Source organism: Dipodomys merriami, unplaced genomic scaffold (genome assembly GCF_024711535.1).
Source record: "Dipodomys merriami isolate MVZ:Mamm:240054 unplaced genomic scaffold, mDipMer1.0.p SCAF_46, whole genome shotgun sequence".
NCBI lineage: Eukaryota > Metazoa > Chordata > Mammalia > Rodentia > Heteromyidae > Dipodomys > Dipodomys merriami.
This window is the reverse complement of record NW_027206024.1, coordinates 11,339,995-11,359,260: the sequence shown is the minus strand read 5'-3', so window position 1 is coordinate 11,359,260 and position 19,266 is coordinate 11,339,995. Positions and strand designations below refer to the sequence as shown.

Here is a 19,266-nt window from a genome sequence, read left to right as displayed (position 1 = left end):
TAACAAACAATTCATGCGGGGCAATTAGGGAGGATGTGTGTGTGCAGGCTCTGAAGATCATGAGAAAAAGGCCTCTTTGTACCCCAAGATTGGGTCTTCGTCTGTCCTACAAAAGACAGAAGGGGTCCTAGGAATAGTAAGTGAGGCGCTCGCCCATTCCCCAGCCTCCCTCAGCCCGGGAGACAATCAGACATAGCGGGGAGCTAAATCCAGCAGGTAGATAAACTCTTTTATTCCATCCTGTAAGGTTTTCAGAGTGTCTGCTTTGACTTCGAGGTCTTTGATCCATTTTGGAGTTTATTATGGTGCAGGGTGATATATAAGGATCTAGCTTTAGTTTTCTACAAGTAGTTAACCAATTTTGCCAGCATCATTTACTGAAGAGACTGTCTTTCTTCCATTCTATTGTTTTAGCTCCCTTATCGAAGATTAGATGGCTATAGGTCTGTAGGTTCATTTCTGGGTTTTCAATTCTATTCCTTTGGTCCTGAGGTCTGTTCTTATGCCAATACCAAGCTGTTTTGATTAGTATGGCTTTATAGTAGAGTTTGAAATTTGGTATTGATATTCTTCCAGCAGTGTTCTTTCCGTTGAGGAGCATTTTTGCTATTCGGGGTCTTTTATTGTTCCATATGAATTTTTGGATTGCCTCTTCTATTTCCTTGAAGAATGAGGTTGGAATTTTGAGAAGTATTGCGTTTAATTTGTAGATAGCCTTGGGAAATATGGCCATTTCCACGATGTTAATCTTTCCAATCCAGGAGCATGGGAGGTTTTGACATTTTCTAAGTTCTGTTTTGATTTCCTTTTTCAAGATTTTAAATTTTCATCATAGAGGTCCTTCACTTCTTTGGTTAATTCCTAGGTATTTTATTTTTTGTGGGGTTATTACAAATGGAGTTGCTTTCCTAATTTCAGCCCCACTTTTCTCATTGTTGGCATACAGAAAAGCCATTGATTTTGGGGGGTTAATTATTTACCCTGCTACTTTGCCAAAGTTTTGAATCAGCTTGAGTAATTTGGGAGTGGAGTCTATGGGATTCTTTAAATACAAGATCATGTCATCTGCAAAGAGGTTTTGCTGAATAGAGAATCAGAAAACCAACAAATCAAAGAAAGGTTGGAAAAATGGGATTGCATGAAGTTGCAGAGCTTCTGCATGGCAACGGACATAGCTAGCAAGGTCAATAGAAAGCCCACGGATTGGGAGAAGATCTTCACTAGCCATACAACAGACAACGGTCTCATATCTAAAATATATACGGAACTCAAAAAATTAAATCCCCCAACAACAAATCCTCAAAGAAACAACTGCCCAATAAATAAGTGGGCGAAAGACTTGAAGAGAAACATGTCTGAAGAAGAAAGAAAGATGGCCAATAGACAAATGAAGAAATGCTCAACATCCCTAGCCATAAAAGAAATGCAAATCAAAACACCATTGAGATACCCCCTCCTCCAGTTAGAATGGCAAAAATCAAGAACTCTAACAACAACAGATGCTGGAGGGGATGTGGACAGAAAGGAACCTTACTTCATTGTTGGTGGTAATGTAAACTTGTTCAACCACTTTGGAAAGCAGTATGGAAGTTCCTCAAATGTCTTCACATAAAGCTCCCATATGACCCAGCAATCCCACTTTCGGGCATTTACCCAAATGTTTACAAACAAGGCCAAACTAAAGCTACCAGCACAACTATGTTTATTGCAGCATTATTTACCGTAGCTGAGATATAGAACCAACCCAGATGCCCCTCAGTAGATGAATGGATCAAGAAAATGTGGTATATATACACAATGGAATTCTATGCCTCCATCTGAAAGAATGACTTTGCCCCATTTGTTAGGAAATGGAAAAACTTGGAAAAAATTATATTAAGTGAAGTAAGCCAGGCCCACAGAAACATAGATCCCATGCTTTCCCTTATTTGCAATATCTAGTACATGTATGAGTCAAGCAGAAAAGGTCAGATAATATGATGTTAGGAAAATGAATCCTTAGAGATATATTTTAATGTTTTTTTCTTTCATGCATGTGTTTCTAACACATTTCTAAGATTATCTCTTTGTTGCTTTGTATGTCCCACCCCCACAGTATAACCCCTGTTTTCACTATATTTGATGTCAGTATAACTTGTGGAGGAGATGGGAAAAACAAGTATTTTAAATATACAGGTGGACCTGTTGCAACAATGAGAAGTACAAGTTGTCACATCGAAAACTAGCTATACAACGTTGGTGCATAATTTTATAATATAATCATACACTACAAATTTAATTGTTACTTTACAACATTCCATTCATATGGATGTGTATCGGAATGTATTTCTTAGGATCTCCCACCATTTGTAGGTGGCAGTCCTGAGATTCGCACCCCTGGCCTAGGTTGCTGGTTTTGGCTATGGCTTCCATGATAGTCCACCAAACTTCAGTAGTACAAGGTCATGTACATTTTTTGGGCCCTGTCATTTAGACCCAGGATGGTTGCAATGCAAAGGAATAAACTATGTAAAACTGCCTTCTGGAACTTCTCAGTTGTATCCTTCTCCTTTCCCCCCACCCCCCCCGCGCTCTTTGTTCTTCTTTTTTTTTCGGTATTGGGCCCAGAAATCTGAATCTGGGTGCTGTCCATCAACCATTCAGCTCATGACTATCACTCTACCACTTGAGCCATAGCACTACCTTTTCTTTTTTTCTGCTTATGTGGTGCTGAGGAATCAAACCCAGGGCCTTGTGCATGCAAGCTAAGTACTCTATTACTGACCCACATTCCCAGCACTTCTCCTTTTTTTTTTGCGAGTCCCAAGATTTGAACTCGGGTCATAGGATCTTAGGATGGGCTGTTGGCTCAGAGGCTGCACCCCAGCCTAGGATGATAGAAGTTGAGGCAGAGTTGCCACGAGCTGAGTTCAAGCTCCAGGCCTAGCTAAAAAAAATTAAGGCCCTGGCTTGGAATTTGCACCATTTTTCTGGAAGGCCTGGAATTTGAACTCAGGGCCTGGGCAATTCTGTGTCACTGTGGGGCAGAGGAAGCTCACTATCATTGAATACAACAATTTCAGCCCAGTTTCCAGGGCCCGAATTCAAGCCCCAGCACTGATAAATAATATTTATATATGAGATCTATTTACATACATGGGTTTATTCCCTATGACATTTGTTAACTTTATTTTTTATTTTATTTAGTATTATTACATATATAACATTTATTTCATTTATTACATCTTATCACATGGATACATTTACATATGGGTTATACTATACATCATATTGAGAGCCAGGACTTTCACAGAGAAGGAAAAAATGTGTCAAAATGTACTTCTGACTCCACATATAAAATTTTGGCCATGCTTGGACTTGAATTCACAGCCCACAATGCCCAATTCATGAAAAGGTCAGTGTAAAAAATAAGCCCTTTGCAAACTGAGCTGCCAGCCAGTTCTGAGGACCTGAGAACAAGCCATAGTAGTGGTTGATAGATATAGATATAAATATAGATATAGATATAGAGATTGAGATTGATATAAAGATAGATAGATGTGTAGTTTGCTATATATGAGAGAGAGACTATGTGAGGATATTAAATTATATATATTATGAATTATTATTAAATTATACCTCCATTTAATGAAGTATCATGGTTGAATACTTATTGAAGCATTAATGTAAATGTAGTCAGTATTCCTTAATTGGGACTATCACACCGTGGTTCTAGAATGGAAGACATAATCCAATACATTTTCTGTGGCATTGTATAAGAGAATCATGAATTAACTGCAAATATAATTATTACTTTTATAACACTCCATTAAATCTTCACATGAATAGTGAAGATTTTCTCAAGATCTCCCTCCATTTGTAGGAGGCAGTCCTGGCATTCGAACTCCAGGCCTGGGTAGTTTACTTCAAAATGCAAACCATTAGAATGACACTGTGAAGATTTCAGTTTGTCACAATGAAAAAAGAACAAGGAGAAAAGAAAGCCAGGTGTCATTTGTGCCTGCCTATAATCCTAGATCTTCAGAACTCTGACAGGTAGAGAATGCCAGTTTGAATTCAGCCAGTACAGGAAAGTTGACAGCACTGTTATTTCTGTGGGATCCCAGAAATAAAAAAAATGCCATGGGTGTGGCTGTGGCTCAAGGACAGAGCGATAGCTTTGAGCAAAATAGCTCAGGGAATGTGCTTAGGCTAATAATACAACCCTTGAACCTGCCAAAAAAAAGTAACTCCCTGTCTCCCAATATATGTATGCATGTATTTCTATCAGTGAAGGTCCAGAATCCCTAAGATGAAAGGCACCAAGCTAGGAAAATTGCTTTGAATACAATGATTTCATAGCACAGACAATGCTTTCAAGACAGTGCATGTCCCGCGGCTCCCCGATACCAGTGTAGTCTGAGGTTTTCTTGACACCAGGTACTGCTGGAGGAAGTCTGCCTCATTGTTGGAACAAGCAGACAAAATCCTCACACCTGTAAAACTGTGTAACAAACAACTCCATCTGGGCCAATTAGTGAGCAGGAGTGTGGGTGGGCTCTGAAGGCTAGGAGAAAAAAGGCCCCTTTGAATCTCAAGCTATCTCTCTCCTCAGCGCTATTTTGACAGGAAGCCTCCATTTGTGCCTCCTCCTGTGGAGGGCCAAGTTCCCTGCACTTATCCTGTCTTTGTTAGACTATGTTCCAGTATTGAAATAACTTGCTACAATAAATTCAAGGGTCCTTCTGGCAGACAACAAGGGAGCTGAACCTTATAAAATGATTCATGATTGGCAACGGTACCTTCCTAGTTTCTGTAAGCTTGCTAAATCTAAGAATATGTGTAATATCACAATCCTTCTTGTCATCTAGAGCTGGTGAAGCTCATCAAGTTTTAAAACTTTTGACCTCTCCTAGTTGGTCCCTGGGTGGCTAGGTTTTGGGGTTGAACACAGGGCTTGGGTGCTGACCATGAGCTCAGAACAGAAGCTCAATGATTTACCATTTGGTGTCACAACATCACTTCTGGTATCTCTCTGTGTGTGTGTGTGTGTGTGTGTGTGTGTGTGTGTGTGTGTGTATGAATGTGTGTGTGCATACACTTGTCCTGGAGCTTGAACTCAGGACCTGAACACTGTACCTGAGCTTCTCCTGTACAAAGATAGCACTCTACCACTTTAGCCACAGAGCCACTTCAGGCTTTATTCTAGTGATGTGGTACTAAATAATCAAGCCCAGGGATTCATACATGCAAAGCACTCTACCCTAAGACACATTCCCAGCAATCCACTTCAGGTTTCTTTCTTTCTTTCCTTGTAAGTCAGAAGAATTGAAGTCTAGGCCTGGGTGCTGTCCTTGCGCTCTTCAGCTAAATACAAGTGCTCTACCACTTGAGCTACAGCACCCCTGCAGGTTTTTGTTAATTCACTGGAGAGAAGCCTCTCAAGGAATTTCATGCCCAGGCTGGCTTTGGAAAGTGATCCTCACCTCTCAGGCTTCTGAGTAGCTAGGATGATGATGCGAGTTGTTGGCACCCAGCTTCCACTTCAAGTTTCTAAGTGGTGAATAGGAGATAATAGTCTCATGGGACCTTTTGTGTCTGGGATAGTTTGGAACTGAGGTCGTCAAATATCAGCTTCCTGAGTAGGTAGGATGACAGACATCAGCTACAGATGCCTAGACTGTAACACTCTGTTGCAAAACGGTTCTTGGCTCCCCATGGTGGGGTGTTGGCCATGAGCCCAACAGAGAATGTTCAGTGGCTAGGTCCTGAGTTCAAGGTTCAAGACCAAGAAAAATAAACCAAAACAATTGTCTTCAGGAGACAACTCACTAGAGTTAGGTACATACACAATTGGTACTGACATTGGGACATATCTGAGCCTCAAGATTCTCATCTGCACAATCATCTGACTTCTGGAGCCCTTACAAGGACCAAGTGAAAGAATTTACCTCGTGAAGGACTCAGCACATAACACCTCATGAGGGACTCATCACATAGCTGTATCCCACAAGCTGTCAGTGTTAGGGTGCTTTCCTCAGTACCACCATTCTTTCAGAAACATAACAAACCACATAAAGTTCACATCTAATGATAAAGAGGGATGGGTTTTGGGGGGGAGGTGGAGTCAACCATGGGAATTTCAGTGAAAGTTTGGGGGTACTGTCCTATGATCTTTTGCTCAAGGCTGGAACTCTACCACTGTGTGCCACAGCTCAGAATTTCACCGACTTCCTATCAGGGCTGGGTTTTAAACCCACCAGTGTCAGATGTCAGCCCCCGAGTATCTTGCATGACAAAGGTGATGGAGCCAGCACTATCTGGTTCTGTGGAGCTGGGTTGCAGCCATTTACCTCTGGCTAAGTCAGGTTAGATGGTAGCTGTCAGCATCAGACTTCTGGTTTGATCTGTGATGAGGTATTTGCAGTGCTATCGTTATATAGTTGCAGTCAGAACATTCTATCTTTTTTTGGTGCCATTTCTTGATGTTGAGTAAGTGTCTAGACACAGTCCGTAAGCTTTTATGCTCAAAGCTAGTGCTCCTTTGCTTGAGCGACAGCACAACTTCTGGATTTTTCTATGCACATTGTAGTGAGGATTGAACCCAAGGCTTTGTATGTACTAGGCAAGCACTCTACCACTGAGCCCCAGTAGTGCCAGTAGTGACAAGAGTATAAACAGATCAATGTGTAGATTGGTAGATAGATAGATAGGTAGATAGATAGATAGATAGATAGATAGATAGATAGATAGATAGATAGATAGATAGATAGATAGATAGATAGATAGATAGATTGATTGATTGATAGATAGATCGATAGATAGATAGATAGATGTGTAGATATGTATATATGCATAAAGAGAGAGGGAATGTGAGGATATTTAATTATATACATTATTACCGATTATTAGTTATGAAATTATGCCTCCATTTAATAAAGTATCCTGGTTGAATACTTATAGAAGCATTAATTAAAAATTATTCAATATCCTTCCATTAGGGGAAATCACACCATGGTGCTAGAAATAAATCCAATAATTTTTGCGTGGCATTCTAAAATAGAATCATGAATTAAGTGCAAATTTAATTATTACTTTCATAACATTCCATTAGCATTCACACGAATAGGAATGAGTTTGTCAGGATCTCCTTCCATTTGTGGGTGGCAGTCCTGGCATTCGAAATCCAAGCCTGGGTAGTTTTCTTCGAATGCAAACCATTGGAATAACACCGTGAAGATTTTCAGATTGTCATGATTATAAAAAGAACAACAAGAAGAAAAGAATCCCAGGTGTCAGCGGCTCCTGCCTGTAATCCTAGCTCCTCAGGAGGCTGAGATGTAGAAAATGCCAATTTGAATTCAACCGGGGCAGGAAAGTCTGCGACCCTCTTATTTCTAAGAGATTATAGGAAAAAAAATATGAATGGGGCTGTGGCTCAAGGGCAGAGCAATACCCTTGAGCAAAAGGAGCTCAGGGACAGGGCCTAGGCTGATAGTACAACACGGAACTGTCCCCCCCCCAAAGGAGGCAATAACTCCATGTCTCTGTGTATGGATGGATGATGTATGGATGATGGGCATTCAGCAGGTTGCCAATGTCCAGCCCCCCAATCTGGGCGAGCTGAGACAAGCCCTGAAGAGTACTAAGTGTGAACCAGCAACTTGAAAAAAGCATCCTTGTATGTCATTTAATAACTGAAGCTTGATGTTCTGGCTGAGGTGTCCTATCGGGACAACTAGAAGCTGGCCACTGCCTCCAGGGAGACGACAGTTCCTAGACTGTAGTAGTTGTCAAAGTTTCTGGCACCATATTCTCTATCCCTCTGTAGGATGTGAGCCTAGACCTCTGGTGCCTAGTGGCTATCACTCATTTATCATTCCTCATTGCCTAGTCACAGGCTGCTCCCAAATCTTGGTAAAGATATGAAATAGCGATTTCTATGCCGAAAGAGGTATGCCAATAAATCCCACCCTCATAACTCCCGTTAGAAGTGAGCCTTGGGCTGTGAATGTGGCTTAGTTGTAGAGTGCTTGCCTAGCAGCATGCACTAAATCCTCTGTTCGATTTCTGAGTACCACAGAAACAGCAAAAGCCAAAAGTCACATAGTGGCTTAAGTGATACCCTTGAGCAAAAGAAGCTCAGGAACTTGCCCAGACCCTGATTTCAAGCCACAAGACTGGCACAAAAAGATGTGAACCTGGTGAGACATATTTTTTCTGGGACTCAGAGGAAGGCCGAGGTTATATGTAAGAGGTAGGGTAGAAAGCAGGTGCTGATTGCTCACCCTTGGAAGCTACTCAGGAGGCTGAGTTCTAAGGATCCCAATTGCAGGCAAGAAAGTCTATATGAGAACATTTTCTCCAATTAAACACCCCCAAAGCCAGAAATAGAACTGTGGTTCAAGTAGTAAAGTGCTAGCCTTGAGCACAAAAGCGTAGGGATAGGATAGCATCCAGGCCATTAATTCAAACCCAGGAGAGGCACACACACACACACACACACACACACACACACACACACACACACACACACACACACACACACACACACACACACACACTCACACACTCACACCAAGAGAGAGCATTTGCCAGTCAGCCTGCAAAAATTCCATCTCTACCAACTCAATATAACAAAAGAGGTAGAAGGGAAGTAAAGACTTGTTCCAGGAGGTGATATATCCAGTGCCAAAATTCTACAGGAGTTCTAAGATGTGGATACACGAAAGAGAGCCTCAGGCATTAGGTACAGCATGGACAAAGGTCCTAAGGTGTGTTGTAGAGCAGGTGGTGTTTTTGGAATGAAGGCTCTGTGGCTTCAGAAAAGTCTGGTAGGACATTCAAGGCTGGGTCAAGGTTTGTACTTGAGTCACAGGGCAGAGGGTGGGGTCCTAGAATGGGGCCCAGGGGGAAGATTAGCTTGGCTTTACACCAGGGACCCCAGCCATTTCCTGTGGCTGGTAGCCTATTTTACACAGCTCCTAACCCTCAGGCATCCATTGCATGGAGGAGTCAGGGCAAGCGCAGGGAAGAACTCTTGCTTAAGAAAAGCTTCTAGCCCAATGCCACCAGTGGCTCAAACCCTGTAAATCCTAGCTACTCAGTAGACTGAGATAGAGATCGAGGGTCAAGCCAGATCAGGAGAGGAAAGTTAGTGAGACTCTTCTTGCAAATGAACTACAAAAAACCAGAAATCGAACTGGGGCTCAAGTGGTAGAGTGCTAACCTTGAGGGAAAAAGTTAAGAGACCAGAGACCAGACCCTGAGTTCAAGCCCAATACTGGCACAGAAAAATAAATAATAGCTTTCAGGAGCTCCTAGTCTACTCTGGTGAAAGGCTAGATCAGTTGGGCACCGGTGGCTCATACCTGTCCTCCTACCTCCTCAGGAGGTTGAGATGTGAGGATCGGAGTTCAATTCCAGCCTAGGCAGGAACGTCCGGGAGACTCTGATCTCCAAGGAACCTCCAGAGGACCGGACGTAGTTCTGTAGCTCAAGTGGTAAGCTTAAGAGCTGGGACAGAGCCCAGGTCCAGAGTTCAAGCCCCGTGACCAACACTTGGTCTGATTGGACCTCACTCTGTGGCTCTAGGCAAAGTAGTTTCCAGTTGGGCCCCTGAGGTTCTCCCAATGTGTAGGTGTTCTACAAGTCTTGAGTGGAGCCTGTTTGGAGGCCATCTCCTACAGAGCGGGCCACAGTACCAGAGAAAGATCGAGCCTTGGGGCTTGGAGATCATCAGAATTGCATGTGTCATGGGTGCAATGTGGATCTGAGCAGTAAATCGCCATCTCAGACCAGGATTCTGGGCCAGGAGGGGCAGGAGGTGCAAGATGTCACACCAAGTAACGTCCACTCATCCGGGTATCACAAGTGTGTGAATTTGTCAGGCACACTTTGGGCAGGTGTTGAGTTGGGCTCATGAAAGCCTTGTAGGCTTAGGAATTCACAACAACTGGATGCTGCTTGTAGCAGTCGCTATCCCAGGACTCCCAGCGCTCGGAGTCCTGCTTTCCTCACCAGTGCTTGGGTGCAGATTAAGATCTGCAATCGTGGGCCGACTACAAACGATCATCCCTAGTGTCCTTCCCTTGGTCCTATGGCCCCATGCACAGAAGGAGGGGTAGGTTCTATGGAACTTACTGATATGGCCGAGACCCCTCAGCCCAAGAAAGACTTAGTGAGAAACCACTTGATTTGGCTTGAGAGTTTACTGTGACTATGCCTCAGGACTGCCCCCAGTTCTAGCTCAGCTCATCATTACTACCTTCCTCTGTATGTGTGTGTAGGTGTGTGCGTTTGTGTGTGTGTGGTGTGTGTTTGTGTGTGGATGAGCAAGTATGCATCTTGGTACTAAGGCTTGAACTCAGGGCCCAGGCTCTGTCCCTCACTTTTTTCATTCAGGTCTAGCTCTCTACCACTTGAGCCACATCTTTTCTTCCAGCTTTCAGGTGGTTCTTGGGAGAGGAGAGTCTCACAGACATTTCTTGCTGCGCTTCCTCTGAATGGCAATCCTCAGATTTCAGACTCCCAAGAGCTAGGAATATGAGACATGAGCTATTAGCATTTGGCCACACTTACCTTCTTGGCTAAAACAGACTACCTCTCTCCCAGCTAAGCACCTATCTACAGCCAGGCTTCAGACGAAACATAACCTCCTCCCCTGAGGACAAAGAAATGGGATCAGTTTGACCTTTGTGGTCTCCACACAATCAGGGGCTGGTGGGAGCCGTTATGGAGGTCAGAGATCTTGGCCAGGGCAAGTAGACAGCTGTTACAATAGAAGAGAGTATGAAAAGATATCCTTGCAGCTGGATGCCAGTGGCTATAATCCTGGCTACTCAAGGCTGAAACCGGAGGATCAATCAAGATTAAAAGCTAGCCTGGGTAGACTCTTATCTCCAATAAATCACCAAAAAGATGGGAAGTGAGCTACTGTAGTTCAAGTGGTACAGCACCAACCTTGTGCAAACAAGCTAAAGGATAGCACCTAGGCTCTGAGTTTAAGCCTTGGGAACACACACACACACACACACACACACACACACACACACACACACACACACACACACACACACACACACACACACACACACACACACACACACACACACACCACCTTAGCAGGTGCCCGTGGCTCATACCAGCAATCCTATCTACTTAAGGGGCTGAGCTCTTAGGGTGGCAACTTAAAGCCATCCCAGGCAGGAAAATATGTGAGAAACTTCTGTCTACTAAACTACTAAAAAAGATGAAAGGTGAGTTGTGGTTCAAGTGTTAGAGTTTTAGCTTTGAGCAAAGGAAGCTCAGGGACAGTGCCAAGCTCTGAGTTCCAGCTCTAAGATTTTTTTTAAGACACCCCCCACCCCAATCCGGCCATAAATCCAGATTTTGGTCATCCTAGATCTCATTTCTGATCCTGCCACTTCCACAGCAGAAGTAACTGGTGTGTGGCCATGGGCTAAGAAGTGAACTTACATAAGTAGGGCATAGCCAGGTCACGGTTAATGCCCCCAGTACATTGAGGTACTGGTAGATACCAGTCCCTTATCCCACAGTTACCTGGTCCTGGAATCTAAAGTCTGTGCCTCTGTATTCTGGGCATCCGAAATTGTCTAGAAGGACCTGAGAGGCCCAGCTGGGCCCAGAAGATAGACGTGCCTGTGATAAGGTACCTTGACTTTTCCTTGATACTGACCAACACTTCCAAGCCACCTTGGCTTCACCTCTCATGTAGCCCCAGATCATCCTTGCTTGGGCAGCCTTCAGTAAGCTATCAAGCTCAATCTGGCCAGAGCCACTGGAAACCAACCTTCTCCCACTCCACTGCCAGCCTGCTGGGAGTGGGACATGCAGCCAGAGGAAAAGGACAGAACAACGCATGACTGACCCTGCCACCCCAGAGGCAGGGGAGAACATATGCCAGCTGACGCAGCTGATTCAGAATCCCCTGGAGGCGGCCAAAGATATGGACAGCCAGACTTGGGCCCCAAAGAAAAGCTGGTATATGCAAGTGTCTGGCAATTTAGGACTCATTGTAGACCCTGATATGGGGCTAAATGCAAGGTTGCCATGGAGGAGGGGCACCATCCGAGTTCAGGAAGAGGCAGATAGGCACCCTGGAAATGGACAGAGATGAGGGAAATACACACACACACACACACACAAACACACACACTCTCACACACACACACACACACACACACACACACACACACACACACACACACACACACACACACACACACACAAGGGTAAGGCAAGGCCTCAGCATTCCCTGATCACCTGAACATCCTAACCCCCAGAAAGACGGCTCTACAGTCCTCATATCAAATGTAGACAAAACTCAGAGTCTCTCACACATCTGGAATGGCTCATAACTTAGCATGGCACTTCCTACTGTACACACTGCTATGAAGAAAAGTCAGCCACCTTATTTTTGGTTGTCGGTCATGGGGTTTGAACTTTGGGCCTGTGTGTAGTCCCTCAGCTCTTTAGCTGAAGGTGTGCACTCTACCACTGGAGCCATAGCATCACTTCCGGTTTTCTGGTGGTTCACTGGAGATAAAGTCTCTCAGACTTTCCTGCCCAAGCTGGCTTTGAACTGTCATCCTCAGATCTCAGCCTCCTGAGTAGCTAGGATGTCATTTGTGAGCCACGGGCAGCGCCTGGCTTCAGCCACCTTCTTAGACCCAGGGGAAACCCAACTTGTCAGGCCACAAAGCACATGCAACCCTTCACTTCAGACTTTGGCACCAGCATCCAAAACCATTCTTCCTTGGATAGAGAGAATAAAATTGACACTACCCTCCCACCCCTGCTCTCATTCGTCCACTCCTTACGTAAGATAGGACACAACCTCTGGAGTTCTTGGTAAGGCAATGCACACCCTGCTGTGACTTCACACTGGGGCAAACCTGGGGAGTTCTTAGAAATGTCTGTACAGTGAGGCCAGCACCTGTTCTTCCAACCACAGCAACCGCACCCCTTCACCATCTCTTGCAAGCAAGGGGTGCGTTCTTTTTTTTGTTTGTTTGTTTGAGGGGCTTGAAATCATGGCTTGGGTACTGTCCCCGATGATGATTTTTGCTCAAGGTCAGTGCTCTGCCACTTGAGACATGGCACCACTTTTGGTTGGAGATTGGAGATGAGACTCTCATGGGACTTTCCTGCCTGGGCTGGGAAACAAGATCCTCTGGATCTCAGCCTCCCAAGTAGCCAGGATGACAGGTGTGAGCCACCAGAGTGGGACTTATGGTTTCTCATTCCTTAGAATTTCCAACTCATTCTCCTCTAAACACTATCACCTAGACACTCCTCTACCTCCTTCAGGCATGGCAAATGGAAGCTCAGAATTGGGGTAGGGTCATGGGTATTAAAGGTCCCCCTTCATATAACTACCCCTCTCTAAGATCCCGTCCACCTCCTCTGGATGGCCTGGTCTTCCGGGGCAGATCAGACCCACTAGGAGTTCGGCAGCATGCCCTGTATCCCCCCGCAGAACCCAACAAGTACCTGAGAATTTCTGGGGCCAGCTGCTCCATATCCCAGTGGAAAATGTTGGGAGGGTTGCTGATAAGTGGGTCCAGGAGTGCTCAGGACAGAAGGAGACACAATGCATGGATTGATCTACTAAGAGCTACAGGGCATAGCCATCCACCTGTCACCCAGGTCCCGTGGAATGCTGTTTTATATTGACAGTCCTGGGGCTTGACCTCGTGGCCCAGGCGCTGTCCCCAAGTTACTTTTGCTCGAGGCCAGCGCTCTTCCACCTGAAGCAAGGTGCGACTTCTGGCTATATCTGTGTATGCGGAACCTAGGAATCAAAACTAGGGTTTCTTGTGTGCCACGCGAGCCCACTACTGCTAAGACACAATCCCAACCTTGGAAAGCTGTTCTTCTGTGACCCCTTGGACCTGTCTTGGCACAGTCTTGCACATATTTACCGAGTTTCTCACCAGCAGCCCTGGCTGGAAATGAACACACTGTGCTATGTTGTCCTTTATTTACTGCATCTTTGCTCTCTGTGCTTCTTGTCAGATCCTCCTTGTTAAGCAATACCCCATTTCAAGTGCTGTCTTTAAGAAGCCCACTCCAAAAACCCTGGCAGAGGAGGTCCTTTTCCACTCTGCCAGCTTCTGGTATTGTCATGCTCTGCCTTCCAGTTGATGTGGGTTGAGAGCGCACAAAAGGGAAGGCTTGGCTTCCACCATCCAATTTCTTTCTGAAGGACCGGTGCTGTATTTAACTCCGTGACAAGGCACTCGAGGCCCAGGCAATCTGGGGGCAACAAATGGGGCCATTTCATTGTGTGGGCTTGAACTGAGGGTCTGGGAGCTGTCTCTCTGAGTTTTTGTGCTCAAGGCTGGTACTCTATCCCTTGAGCCACAGCTCCACTTCTGGCTTTTTGGTGGTTCCATGGAGAGTAGAGTCTCACTGACTTTTCAGCTTATGGCTGGCTTCATTTTTGATCCTCAGATCTCTGCCTCTCGAGTAGCCAGGTTGTCAGGTGTGATCCTGAGCCCGTGGTGACAGGCACCAGGGCCTTTCTTTTGAGCTTTTGTTTATCTCATGTCAACTAGCTAGCCCTAGTTAAAATAATCATTTACAGGGGATCAAGTTCCTCTGCTAGGTCAGTTAATCCAAGGAGATAAAGTGCCTTTGGAAAAGGTTAGTCTGAGTTGGCTAGGTGAGTGTGTGTATGTGTTTGAGTATGAGTTTCGGGGATACCTACCCACATCAGTCTGCTGTTTCATTCTCCCAGTGGTGAGTACATCCAGGATCTCCACCCCAAGGAAGGTGGGTATAATAGGGTTCATAAGGTCACACCAAGTATGATGATCTGAATTCTATTCCACAACTGATGCCGGGAGAGATAATAGAGAGAAGGAGAGGTTTAGTGGAACATCAGGGGAAGCCCCTTACCTTTGGCTACAAGTACCAGAGAGAAGACTGAATCCACCCTTTTTGGTAGTAAGATAACAGGTGCCCACTATTCATGTATTTTTTTGTGAGTCCTAGGTCTTGGATTCATGTAATGAGCTTCTTTGACTCAAGGCTGAGGCTCTAACCCTTGAGCGACAGCACCACATCTGCCTTTTTGTGGAGGGAGAGGTGGTTTATGGGAGATTAGAATCCCTCAGACTCTCCTGCTTGGGCTGGCTCTTAGTCATAACCATCAGTTCTCAGCCTTCCGAGTAGCCAGGATGACGGGTGAGAGCCACTGGCAACAGACCGCCACCATCCCCTACGGCCAGTGCTGGGCCACCTTCACTGCACCCACCTTGTTGTGAGTGGGAAGCAGACATGGGTGGGTTTGATATTTCAAAAGCCTACCTACCTTTTAGCATTGTTCTGGGTCAGTCTGATGGCGGCTTCTTCCTTATCCACAGCAATGACTTGGCTCTGTCACAAGAACAAATGTTCCCCAGGAGATGTTAGTTCTCAGGTCTTTCCTCTGCACACCGACCCCCCCTCCCCGAAACAACACACCCCAGCAAAGCGAAGTAGACAGAGTGAATTCATTTTCTTATGATCAGGGTCTGGCCAGATAGGTGGCAGTGAAGATCAGAGGCCTGGGATCGTGCTGTGCGGTTGGACAACGGAACACTTCCTCATCCACTTTCCTTTAAATGTCTTAGCAGAGGGTAATGGGGAAGGTCTCACCAGACAGACTGACAAGGAATAACCATCACAGTCTATCCCGGGTACAGAGGGGCTTACCTCAAGGAGCTAGTTCAACAGGCTGAGCGAGACAGCTCTTAAACCACAGCCCACCTCCAGAATGAGAGGGACACTGTGAGTCACAGCCACATGGGGAACCTGGGCCACCTCCTCCAACACCCATTCAACCAGTTCCTGTGAGAGAGTGAGAGAGAGAGAAAGTCAGAAATACACTTAAGCCAGCTGCCAATAGCACAGGCCTATAATGGTAACTACACAGGAGGCTGAGATATGAGGATCATGGTTCATAGCCAGCCCAGGCAGGAATGTCTGTGAGACTCTTATCTCCAAAGAACCACCAGAAAACCGGAAGTGGTGCTGTGGCTCAAGTGGTAGAGTGCTAGCCTTTATCTGAGGAGCTTGGAGACAGCGCCCAGGCCCAGAGTTCAAGCCCCACAACTGACAATAAGTGGATTTCCCACCACAAGAAGTGGACTGAATAGCACTCATTGTCCTAGGGAGCATGGCAGAGAAGTCAGGCTGAGCTTCCTGTCAGCTGGGGGTCATGAGTAGGTCACCAGTTTCTCTGTGCCTCATTTTCTCCAGCTACAAAACTCAACAGTGAAGGATCCCCTTCCTCATTGGATAGGGTAAGGATGAAAGAGATCCATGTTTTGTTTCATAATCCCATACTTGCATTGCGATAAATAATAGGCCCCATCTGAGCCCTTTCCAGGTATCTTCCTGTCATATGCTCACATAATTGCCAAGAACTATATCTGATGACCACTCCCTCAATGCCTGGTTCTGCCCCACAGATCCCCCTGTATTGATCCCTTCTTTCCTCACAACTGTCCTGTGAGGAGACTGAGGTCAGATGGTTTAGGCACAATGTAGAGCTTCATCTGTGGTCAAGAATCAGCTGCCATGGATTAAGAGTTTGGGACAATCCATCTAACCATTGACTGAGCATGGCACTATATGTCTAGCATCTCAACTACAGAGGACCAGGCATGGTGACCAATTCCTGTCACAGGAGGACCGCAATCCAGCCCAGCCTGAGCATATATTGAGTCTCTGTCTCAGGAATGACCAACACAGAAAGGCTTGGCTCCTGTGGTAGAAGACCTGACTGGAAAGCCTAAGGCCTTGAGTTCAAACCCTAACATACCGAAAATAATCAGAGGCCCGGTGCCAGAGGCTCATGCCTATAATCCTAGATACTCAGGAGGCTGAGATCTGAAGATCACAGGTCACTATTTAAAATAGTGTTGGCCTATCCCATCAGACATCATGATGAGAAGACCCAGCGTCTGACCCATGCCAATATGCTCCATACTAACGGGGCTCACATCCATACTAAGAGCTGGCCACGTTCCTTGTTGCCCTGGAGAGCCACCCCCTGTGGGCACCACCCCCAGGTCCTCCCAATGTCCCTCTGTCACCAACCAGGCCCAAGGGAGTGAACAATTCCAGGGCACACAAATCCCTTCATCTTATAATTTAGCGGTCCTGACTCCCCTTCAAGTCTCACCCTTCCAGGCCCCCAGACCTCAGCCATAAAGCCCATTCATCCCCCAAAGACAGCGGTTAGAAGTTATCAAAGATTCAGGTGCTCCTTTTTACAACCCACTTCTAAACACACACACACACACACACACACACACACACACACACACACACACACACACACACACACACACACACACACACAAAGCCAGCTCAAGTGGCTCCTGTCTGTCATCCTAGTTACTTAGGAGGCTGACATCTGAGGATCACTGTTCAAAGCCAGCTCATGCAGGAAAGTCTGTGAGGCTCTTATCTACAGTGAACCACCAAATAGCCAGAGGTGGAGCTGTGGCTCAAGAGTCAGAGCACTAGCTTTGAGCACAGAACTCAGGAACAGTACCTAGGCCCTGAGTTCAAGGCCAATTTTTCTACCTCCAAACACACACAGACGCAGACACAGACAGACAGACACACACAGACACAGACACACACACACAAACACACACACACACACACACACACACACGTATATGCCAAGGCTTCAGAAGTCCCTGAGAACGGAACCATGAACTCCCTCCATTAGGGTCACATCCTATCCTCAAGAAGCTGGCACTCCCGACTTCAGACCCACTGTAGACAAAACAATGAGCCTCTCATGTATCTGAAATGTCTCACAACCCAGCATAGAATTTCCTACCATACACACTGCTATAAAGAAAACTTAGTCACCTCTTATTTTGTTGTTGGTCATGGGGTTTGACCTCTAGGCCATGGTACTGTCCCTCAGCTATTCAGCTGAAAATGAGTACTCCCCAATTGAGCCACAGCACTACTTCCTGTTCTCTGGTGGTCCATTGGCCATCGAATCTCACAGACTTTCCTGCCCAAGCTGGCTTTGAACCATGGTCTTTACAGCTTTATGAGTAGCTAGGATGACAGTTGTGAGCACCGGCGGCGCGCGGGTTCAGCCACCTTTATATACCCAGTGGAATCCCAATTCTTCAGGCCACAAACTTCTTGCAAAACTTCACTTCAGACTCTGACACCGAACAACCAAATCCATCCTTCAATGGAGAGAATACAGACACAACAATCCCACCCCTGCACCCATTCACCCAATCCCTGCCTGCTACAGGCCACGTCCTCCTGAAGCTGTGGCTTCAAACTGGGGCAAAATTGGGGAGTTCATAGAAATGTCTGTACAGTGATGCCAGCACCCAGTGTCCCAACCACAGCATCCGACTACCTGCCCCCACCTCCCACACCCTTTGCAGGCAAAGATGTCTTACTTTCTTCCATTTTTTCTGTTGTTGGGCTTGAACTCTGGGCCTGGGTGCTGTTCCTGATCTCTTCAGCTCAAAGCAAGCACTCAACTACTAGAGCCACAGCACCACTTCCTGTTTTCTGTCAGTTCCTTGATGACAAGAGTCTCAGGGTCTTTCCAGACCCTGCTGGCTTTGACATATGGTCCTCAGATCTCAGCTCCTGAGTACCTAGGATGACAGCCATGAGCTACTGGCATCCAGTGAAAGATATTTTCCATGTTGTCATCCTATCCCCTCAGGAGACTGAGATCTGAGGACTGTAGTTACATGCCACCCTTGGCAGCAAAGTACATGAGAACACTTTATCTCCAATTAAACACCCCAAAAAAGTTGGAAGTGGAGCTGTGGCTTAAATGGTAGTGTGCTAGCTTTCAGCATCAAAGCCAAGGGATAGGACCCAGTTCCTAGATTCATGCTTTTTCTTTTTTTATTATTTAAATTTTATTTTATTTTATTTGAGAACATACTGTACAGAGGGGTTACAATTACATTGGCAGGATAATGCATACATTTCTTACCAAGCATTACAGCATCCTCCTTTGTTTACCGTTCACCTCCCTTCCCAGCCTCCCCCCTCGCCCCCACCAAATCATACCCCCCTCCCCCCCACACACCGACATTGTAAAGCTTGCTTTGACATGACATTTTGTAATTCTCCTTGTTGCAACAGGTCCACCTGAATCCTTAAACGACTTGTTTGTACCCATCTTATCCACATGTTATACTGACATCAAATAAAGTGAAAGCAAGGGTTACACTGTGGGGGAGGGACATACAAAGCAACAAAGAA

The 19,266-nt window shown here is 45.7% G+C and overlaps 1 protein-coding gene across 1 annotated transcript in view; it reads left to right on the top strand.

The window, feature by feature from the left end:
• LOC138808614 (uncharacterized) overlaps positions 1–12,118 on the top strand; it is a 29,125-nt gene extending 17,007 nt beyond the window's left edge. The window contains exon 6 of the mRNA XM_069994901.1: positions 11,813–12,118. Within this exon, the coding sequence (XP_069851002.1) occupies positions 11,813–12,118 (306 nt within the window). The remainder of the gene's footprint in view (positions 1–11,812) is intronic.
• Positions 12,119–19,266: the final 7,148 nt, after the last annotated feature.